This window comes from Triticum dicoccoides, chromosome 1B (genome assembly GCF_002162155.2).
Source record: "Triticum dicoccoides isolate Atlit2015 ecotype Zavitan chromosome 1B, WEW_v2.0, whole genome shotgun sequence".
In the NCBI taxonomy this organism is placed as follows: domain Eukaryota; kingdom Viridiplantae; phylum Streptophyta; class Magnoliopsida; order Poales; family Poaceae; genus Triticum; species Triticum dicoccoides.
Window position 1 is genome coordinate 491,573,323 of NC_041381.1, and position 9,960 is coordinate 491,583,282.

The window sequence follows — 9,960 nt, forward strand, 5'->3', positions numbered from 1 at the left end:
TGCGTAGATAGATCCAGTCGGTCCAGACGATCGATCCGTCCTCCGTCCGTCCGTCCATCCATCCAGGCAACGCGGGACGCGAGAGATATCCACCTCGATCGACCCCGAGGGCACACGAGCCACACGAGATTCCCCCTCCCCACCACTCCCGCTCCCTGGTTCCGTTCGGTTGGGTGTGATCCGGCGAGACGAGGCGAGCGACATGTCCACATGAGGACAAACCAAACTCCAGCTAAGAAGATATCTCCCCGTTGTCTCGTCCCGTCTCGTCCTTTTCCAGTCCAATGTTTTTGTTTTGTCATTCTGTGTGTGATGCATGTGTAGATACGTGCCCCGGAAATCCCGGGAAAACGAAATCTCCCGACTTATCTTTTTCATTTTCTCTTTATTACTCGTATTTATCTAGGATATGTAGGAGGAGATGGGAAAGGGGGAGGAGAATCACACATAATTGAGTGTGAAGGCAGGACCAACAAGCGAGCAAACAAACAAAGCAACCAGGGATAACACAAAAATAGCTTTAAAGCCAGACAGAGGCAGGGCAGGGCAGGGCGGGGCAGCCCACTAGTTAAACTACACCGCACCACTCCCGAACTCGTGAGATACTCTCCTCCTCACTCATCATCGGCCTAGCGTCCATCCTAGAGAGAGAGAGGGGGGGAAGGGGCGGAAAAGGTGTGAGCAGATTGTTGATAGATAGGGGGGGAGAGAGAAAAGAGGGGGATATCACAGCAGCAGCCGCAGCAGCGGGCAGAAAGAAAGACCCAAACGAGTGAGAGAGGAGAGAGAGAGACGAAAGCTTAGAAGAAGAGAGATCCACCTCGAAGTAACCCCCTCCCTCCTCCCCATCCTCTCCTTCCTCCCCACGCCCTCCTCCCGTGCTCTCTCGCTTGCTGCTGCCAGCGGAGGACTGCGGCCAAGCCGGCGAATTGCTCTGCTCCGGGCTTGGGAGGATGAGGGAGGAGGAGGAGCCAAGCTGGTTCGCGCGCTTCGACGAGGACCTGCCGGCGCCGGACGAGCTCATGCCGCTCTCGCAGTCGCTCATCACCCGCGATCTCGCCGCCGCCTTCGACATCCCCACGCACGGCGGGGGCGGCCCGCTCAGCGGCGGCGCTGACGGCGCGGGCGGCCAGGAGATGAACGGCGGCGCGTCGTCGGCCGCCGGCTCCAGCGGCGGAAACGGCGGCGGCAACGGGGAGGAGCCGGCCAGGACCCTCAAGCGGCCGCGCCTCGTGTGGACGCCGCAGCTGCACAAGCGGTTCGTCGACGCCGTGGCGCACCTCGGCATCAAGAACGCCGTGCCCAAGACCATAATGCAGCTGATGAGCGTGGACGGCCTCACGCGCGAGAACGTCGCGTCCCACCTCCAGAAGTACCGCCTCTACCTCAAGCGCATGCAGGGGCTCGGCAACGGCGGCGGCGGCGGGGGAGGCAGCCACTCCTCCGGCTCCGGGACCGACGCGGCCACCGAGCACCTCTTCGCCACCGGGCCCTCCCCGTTCCTCCCGCCTGGCCGCGGCCCGGCCGTCGCCGACCCTTACACTCCATACGCCGCCATGCCCGCCCACCCCGCCGCGCACCACCATCACCACCACCCGCAGCAGATCGCCCACTTCCACCACCCCGCCGCGCGCCCGCTCGGCCACTACGGCGCCGGGCCAGGCGGCGGCTTCGACCACGGGTTCCTGAGCCGCGCCGTGGCCAGCGGCGCGCCAGTCGGCCCGCCCGGGATGCACCACCGCATGGTCGGCGGCGGGGCCGCGATGGGGATGATGGCGCCGTCGTCTTTCGCCGAGGAGCTGGAGCTCGGGTCCCGCGGCGGCGGCGGCGGCGGCGGGCGCCGGGAGCTGACGCTGTTCCCGACTTCCGGCGAGCACTGAGTGTCGACATCGACGGTGACCGGCATCGAATGGCGGAGGGGCATCCGTCCGTCCGTCCGTCCTCCTCGGGTATATAAAATTCGTTTTCCCCTCTGCCGCCGCCGCTACTTCCCACAGATCGGCATAGAATCCCAGCAAGATTCACCACATCGTCATATCATAGAGGCCAAGAATTCTTGGGAATTAGCGCTCCGCCACCCATCCAATCCATCCATATTTTCTATCTATCTCTCTCTTCGCCAGTGCTTCTGTTCTGTTCTTGTGTTGCGGATATTTGTCATTGCTGTCCCGTTCTCTCCTTGTTCTTTGCTGTTGATGACATAAAGCTTAGCCCTAGAGACAATTATTTTAGACGGTAAAAAAGTTGTGAAAATTTGCTGCCTGCTAGTACTTTCATTCATGCCGTTGGTTCTCTGAGTAAAATTCAATCCTTGCGAATTGCGCGGAGGATCCAGGGGCCAGTCTGCTCTGCTCATCTCGGCGACTGACACTTGGTCCTTGAGTGATGCAACCATCTGCATGTGAGCTGTGATCCCTCCAAACAAGTGATGCAATCATCTACCATTGCAGATTGCATAGGTGAGTTGAGTAGAGATGATATAGGCAGGATTGAATAATATCAAGGACCCACCCACCCTGAGGTTGGAGGTGAATAAGTTTGAGAATTAAGTTTGTTTGTACCGGCATGATGACAATATAGCTCCTCGTCCTTTGGGCATCAGAGGATGAACATGTGTAGCAAAGGAAGGTTGCACTAGTTGCTCTTACATTCTGCTGCTTCTAGGATCATGATCAGAGCAACTCAAATTGGAGTTTCTTATGGTAGTAGTGTAGTAATCATTTGTAAATTTTCTCTTTTCCCTTCTAAAAGCTTCTTGTTTCTTGTAGCGCCAATAATAACAAAATAAATTAAAACTGAAAACCTTGTTGAATTGTGCGAGGACAGTGATGCTTAATTGGGAGTATGTTCAAATCAATAGTACTACTGGTACAGTATTTTCCTGTCCTGCGACATGGCCTCATCTCCCAATGCATGGAGGCGTCACACTGTTCACCACCAGGCGTAGATCATGAATTCCTAAGCTGGCAGTGTACACCTGATCTAGCAACTTGGCAGTGGTAATTTATCAGGGCAGGTTAGAGCTCGTGTGGTAACATGGATCTGAATTCTCAAACACTCGCTGACTTGCCAGTGACGATCAGAGAGTACTACGATGTCATGTGATTTGCTCAACCACATTCCCCGTAGCCATCTAGGAGTATGTAGCGCAGGCAGGAGTGTATCTGATCTGATCTGATCTGTATTGGCGTTGACGAGTCCGAAGAAAGATATGTGGATGGATTGGGGGAGCCGCTGCGGCATTGATTTTCCGAGGACGGAGGGGCGGGGTTCGTGTTGCTGTTAGGGGCGTGACCTGGCATTAAGTGATGTGACCACGAGAGCGACCAAGGCGTTAATGGGAAAAAAATCTATGCGGATCGGCCCATCCCCCGCAGGTAAAGAAAGCGAGGTGTGTGGATTTTGTTCAGGTGAGCGACGACGAGGACTTGTCTTGTCCCCCACCCATCCCCTCCCCTCCCCTCCCCTCCCTCGGGACATGCTACGGTAGCATTGCTTGCTTGGTTTTCCACCATCTCTGACTGCTCTTTACTTTCCCGGTTCTCCCCTCCCACACACAACGGGTTGGTGAATGAATCGGCGCAGCAGCGGCAGGGAGCGGGTCAGTGTCTAGCGTCAAAAAATCTCATCATCGGACACGAAAACGCACGGTTGGAATCGTTTGGTTTTACGTATGATTCAACGACTTGGAGCCGTGCGCCCGCGCGACTGACCAGGTTCGCCAGTCGTGTTCCCATGGTATGAGCACAACAAGGGCGAGCTCGCGCTTCTCGCGCGGGGACACCGTGTGAAATCCAGTGACCACCTCACATTTCCTGTAAAAAAGGCTTAAAAGTTCAGTGTTATTTCATCTATGTCTGATCAGTGTTAGATACAATACGTATTAGAGTGTGCTCTTTTGGCGAACCAATCTGTGGTTGGATGCTTATGAGGACAGTGATATCCTTAGCCCACCAGGGTCAAGTTCTAGTCTCACATTGGTGCTTGCATTATTTTTGGATTTATTTCAGGCTTTCGGTGGTGTTTGTTCACTGGGACCAGACATTCCCATCGACTACCAGGTGCCTATGGTGACTTCCTAAAATTTCAAGATGCTATGCTGCCTCGGCCTGGTGACCGTATGCTCGTGTATGTGAGCGACTTCAATTGTATTGTATTCAAAACAAAAAGTGTGTGCACTTTTGGCTACCGGGTAACAAGAAATCATAGTATCTACCAGTTTTAGGAAATTTTGAAACAAATCACATATGCACATGATGTAGAACCTTCTATTTTCTTTGGAGTCACACATTGGATTTTAGGTTTGAGTTTTCCTTCAGTATACCACCGTTAAAAGTTTACATGAATCGTAAAGTTACTTTAAAAAACTATCATTATATCAAAAGGCAGATCAAACGAATTGAATACATTGATTTGGACACAAAAGACTATATTACCCTTTTATTTGAAGGGGTAATTTCTAATCTCCATCTTTAATCTGCGGGGGATCATTATCTCTGTTTTTTTGTGGGGGGTCATTATCTATGTTTAACATTATGCCACTAGTAATTGTTGAGCATACTTGCTCCTTCCTCCCGTTATCTTCGTTTCATGTTATCGCTCCATAGGATTACTGAGCACATTAACTCCTTCCTCCCGTTATTTTTGTTTCATGCTATCGCTCCATAGGTCTTATCCTACCGATAATTACGGAGCACATTTACACCTTCCTCCCGTTATTTTTGTTTCATGCTATCGCTCCATAGGTCCTATCCTACCGATAATTATGGAGCACATTTACACCTTCCTCCCGTTATCTTTGCTCCACGTTATCACTTTATGGGTCGTATCCTACCGATAATTATGGAGTATATTTGCTATTTCCTACAGCTATCTTTCTACCACTAGTTACTGATCATGTTTATTCTTTCCACTCATTATCTTTATTTCACATTGACGCAAGATAGGTAGTCCTATCGATAAACACGGAGTAGATATATTCCTTCGCCATGTTATCATTGTTCCATGGTATTGCTTCATGGGTCCTATCCTACCGAGAATTATGGAGAGTATTTACTCTTTCCTCCGGTTGTCTCCGTTCCATATTATCGCTCCATGAGTCTTATCTAGTTGATAATGGTGGAGCATCTTTACTCCTTCCACATGTTATCACTCCATAGTTCTTATCCTACCTATAATTAGAGAGTAAATTACTCCTTCCTTTGTTTATTTATATTTGACATTATGGCTTCTTGGCTCTTATCCCACGAAAAAATACGAAGCATATTTACTCCTTCCTCTTGTTATCCATGTGTATGTTGTCCAATCGGTAATTACAGAGCATATTTACTGCCTCCTCTTGTTATTCTCGCTGAACATTACACATCCATCACTACAAGAATCAGCTACTTTGCCATCTGCCACGACAGACGGCAAAGGCAAGGATGGCGGACGACAAATGCCTTTGCCGTCTGCCGCGGACGGCAAAAGGCTCCGGCAAAGATAGGATCGGTAAAGAGCTACTTTGCAGTCTGCTTTTTGAAGCGGACGACAAAGGTGTCTTTGCCATCAGCAGCTGACGACAAAGAAAGCCGATGGAAATAGCTGTTAGTCCGTTAGGTGGCTAACGACAGTCTTTGCCGTCCGCCGCTGACGGAAAAAAGCATCAGGCCTTTGCCGTCCGCCGTATGATGTCAGCTGGACGTCACTGCCCGCCAAGGCTTTGTCGTCCGCCACTGTAGGCAAATGTGGTGATTCTTTGCTGTCTGCCACTGTAGGCAAAGGCTTTGCCATCCGTTGATGTAGGCAAACTGACCAAATGGGTCAGCTCCCAGGGAGCACAGGTGGCCGCCGCGTGGCTTCTTTGCATCAGGACCACGGTAGATAGAATACTTGGGTCGCATGTTGAGCCGTAATATAGACATCAGGAATATCTAAATGGGTGCTTTGTTTGATTTCAACTAGCCCTATATGTTCATGAGTCCTTCTAGTCTCCTTCGGCTGAAACCAATAACATTTGAAGACTACGACATTCGGTGGGTTTTCACCATAGAATAGAAGTTCATAAATTGCTTCAACTCTCCCATAATACTCAGTACCTCCTTCGCCGATAGCAGATACACAACAATTTGTAGACTTTCAGACGGCCATAGATAGCTCTTTGCCATAGGTACGAAAGCGATACCCGCTGATGTCGTATTTGTCAAATGAACGGACCTTATAGTCAAAACCATTAGCGACTTGTCTCAATTCGGCGTCCATAGACTCTGAATTAGCCTACAAGTTTAATACGAAAGGATTGTTGCATTACGCCCAAATTAGCGAATGAAATGAAATTGTCTAATAGAAATTACCGTTTGTTTGAACCAAGAGATGAAACTGGGATAGCCGCCTCCTTGCTTTGCGAGAAGCTCATACTCTTCGACGGAATCCTTTTGGATCACCGCTCCATACAAGAATATGGCGACGTATCGACTGTATGAAATATCCAGGAATAAGAGCAATTCAAAGGAAGTAGAAGTTGTGAAACAATGTACCGAGAACTTACTCGATGTACGGCCGCACTTCTATCAGGTTATTGAAGATATACAACAAAATGGTCCGCCATTCTTCATTATCCAAAGATACTGGTTTCGAACCACTGACTGGTGCGAGATTCCCTTTGAATAGGCTGAGGTTGGATCCACCCTTTTTAGGGTCGTCAGCATTGTACCGAGGCTTTGGATTATGCAAATGACGATTTTTGGCTTTGTAGTGTGCTGTCACAAAGTTTGCCGCCTCCTCAGTGATGAATGCCTTGGCCATCGGTGCTTCAATTTTACGTTTATTTTTACATTTTTCTCGAAGCGTCTTCTGCATCCTCTCAGTTGGGTAGCACCAACGATTTTGCATGGGCCCCCCCAATCTTGCCTCGATCGGGAGATGCAAAATCAAATGCTGCATTGGGTTAAAGAAGCCCGGTGGAAAGATCTTCTCTAACTTGCAGATCAACTCCGGCGCCAACTCTTCCATTTCTTCTAGCATGCCAGGCGATAGTTCTTTCGCACAAAGAACACGAAAGAAATAGCTGAGTTCTGCCAGTACTAGCCATTCATCCTCAGGGATGAAGTCACGCAACATCACCGGCATTACCCGCTCAATCCATATGTGTCAATCATGACTCTTGAGACCAAATATCTTCAATTTATCAAGACTCGCTCCCCTCTTTAGATTAGCTGCATACCCATTAGGGAACATCAACTGCATTTTCACCCACAAGATAATTTCCCTCATAGCTGGCCTTCCAAGATTGAACCATGCCTTTGGCTTCGTCCAGTTCTGCTTTCCTTTCGGTTCTTTCATGTTTTGTATCGGCCTATCACATAGCGCCTCCAGATCGACTCTAGCCTTAGTATTATCCTTTGACTTCCCATCTATGCCGAACAATGTACCAAAATGTGCCTCGGCGATATTCTTCTCAGTGTGCATCACGTCGATGTTGTGTGGGCAAAGGAGGTCTTTGAAGTACGACAGGTCCCATAAGCATGCACTGTGAGTCCAGGCGTGCTTAGAATTATACCCCTTGAAGTACCCTGGACGCTGTAGATCTAGCTCGAGAGCATTTAACTGATCCAGGGTCTGTTAGTCTGTCAACGCAGGTGGTGCAGAGTTGTTGACAACTCTACCTCTGATGAAGTTCTTCTTTTCTTTCCTGAACTTATGGCGAGGATCCAGGAACTGTCCATGCATGTCGAAGCAAGAAAACTTGCGACCGGCCTGAAGCCAACGAAACTCAAGAGCTCCCTTGCATGTGGGGCACGGGAACCTTCCATGCACACACCAGCCAACGAATAGCACATACGTCGGCAAGTCATGCGTCGAGTACATGTACCCGACACGTATTATGAAGTTCCATTTGCTATAGGCGTCGTATGTCTTGAACCCATTATCCCATGCTTCTTGCAATTCGTCCTTAAGCAGCTGCATGCACACATTCATATTTCCCCGGATGGTTGGGCCCTGGAATTATCAACATCAGGAAAATGTTCTTTCTTTGCATAATCTGTCCGGGAGGGAGATTGAGTGGAAAGACAAATACGGGCCAACAACTGTATTGGGCTGCCGTCAGACCAAACACACTGAACCCATCCGTGCTGATGCCGACTCGAGGATACCTCGGATCTGCCGCTTTGTCAGCATGTAATTCATCAAACTTTTTCCACGCAACACCATATGATGTGTGTACCATCATCAGATTCCCATATGCATCTAGTTCGGTTCTTTTGCCTGTTTTGTGCCATGTCATCTGTCTGGGCATCTCTTCGACCATGAAAAGACGTTGAAGTCTTGGTATGATTGGCATATACCAAAGAACACTAACGTGGATTTTGGTCTGTGTTTTCTCACCCATACCGTTGTCTACCACAACATACCTGGAAGACTTGCAATTGGGACAATAGTTCAAGTCCGCATAGTCAAGCCTAAATAAGGCACATCCTTTCTCACTGGCATGTATCTTCTCATAGGGCATCTCCAGTGCATGGAGGATTTTGTCTGACTGATACAGGTTTGCAGGCATTACATGGCCTTTGGGTAGAAAGCGTCAAAATACTGTCATCATTGCGTCGTAGCATTCTCTGCCCAAGTTGAACTGAGCCTTCAAAGCCATTACTTGTGAGATGGCATCCAACTGACAAAGCTCAATGTGCTCGTGGAGCGGACGTTTTGAAGACTCCAACATTTCATTGAAGGCCTTTGCAGATTCCTTCATCTCCTTGTCTGAATCCCGAGCATCATCCAAGTCTTGCACCATGTTTTCCATCCCGGTACCATGCTCGTCGGTGCGATGACGATCCACCTCAGCTCGGTCACGTTGGGCAGACTCACTATGAAATGTCCACACTGTATAATCGGGCGTAAAACCACTCTTCTGCAGGTGTTTGCCTATTTCAGCCTCTGTCCTCTTTTCCCAATTGTCGCACCGGAAACAGGGGCACCAGGTTTTCCTCTGGCCATTTGCAAATGCGGCTTGCACAAACCCCTTGGTTTTTGTGAACCATTCAGTGCTCCATTTGTTCTGACCAGTGTGACCGGTGTACATCCACGCACAATTGCTCATCTTGACTTTCAGAGCTACTAGACACACAACAATTATATATATATATATATATATATATATATATATATATATATATATATATATATAATTCACCATGTATATATTCATCAGTTGGTTTGTCAATTTTATTACGTCCATGCAACCTACACTCTAGTAGGTAATGATAGGTCCTAATCCCACCCGAGTATGTGTAGATTGGGTTCATTTCCCCATGCTATGATCTAGATCCGATGCAAAATTCAGCACCTCTCCGCTGTTCTCCTGATACACGTCTCTGCAATAAACAGAGAGGATGTGTACCCGAAGAACAACAGGGGAGGCACTGGCGGAATTTATGCGTCAGATCCGGAGCAAAGCATATGGGAAAACGAACCCAATCTACACATACTTGGGCTGTCCATGGACATCGTTGGACAATTCGAAAGAATCACGGTTATAAATATGCAAATGCATGCATATTTATAACTATAACCCTTTCGAACGGGAGACACATATTGGTTACGCATATTGATGATTCAAGACACATCTATAGCCAGCTAGCAAGTGTCATCGGCACGAACACCGGAACAGAGCAAATAATTAAGGGGGAGAGGAGGACATGTCATTTGTGCTCACCCACAAACCAAGGGGCAGAGCTCGTCAAACACACGGGGAGGTCGTCGAACACCAAACCTCGCAGCGATGAAACAACTGCACATTTAAATCTACCCGATCAACACAATTATATATGATGTTTTTCATAACAAAATCGAAAAATATATGACCTAACTCACAATTCACAAATATATGACCCCGTCGACCTCTACTGTCGTGGGTGTCGTGTCGGGGTCGGGGTGCCGTGTCGGGTCGGGGTGTTGTTTCGGGGTCGGGGTCGGGGTGTGGTG

The 9,960-nt window shown here is 48.9% G+C and overlaps 1 protein-coding gene across 1 annotated transcript; it reads left to right on the forward strand.

Annotated features, from left to right (window-relative positions):
- Positions 1-563: 563 nt before the first annotated feature.
- LOC119343667 (transcription factor MYBC1-like) lies at positions 564-2,762 on the forward strand. The gene has a single exon (XM_037614509.1). It carries the CDS (start codon positions 954-956, stop codon positions 1,878-1,880), a length of 927 nt encoding a protein of 308 aa, XP_037470406.1. The 5' UTR covers positions 564-953; the 3' UTR covers positions 1,881-2,762.
- Positions 2,763-9,960: the final 7,198 nt, after the last annotated feature.

Excerpts from the sequence above, each read along its gene's own strand:
- LOC119343667 (XM_037614509.1), top strand. The coding sequence starts at position 954 with ATGAGGGAGGAGGAGGAGCCAAGCTGGTTCGCGCGCTTCGACGAGGAC.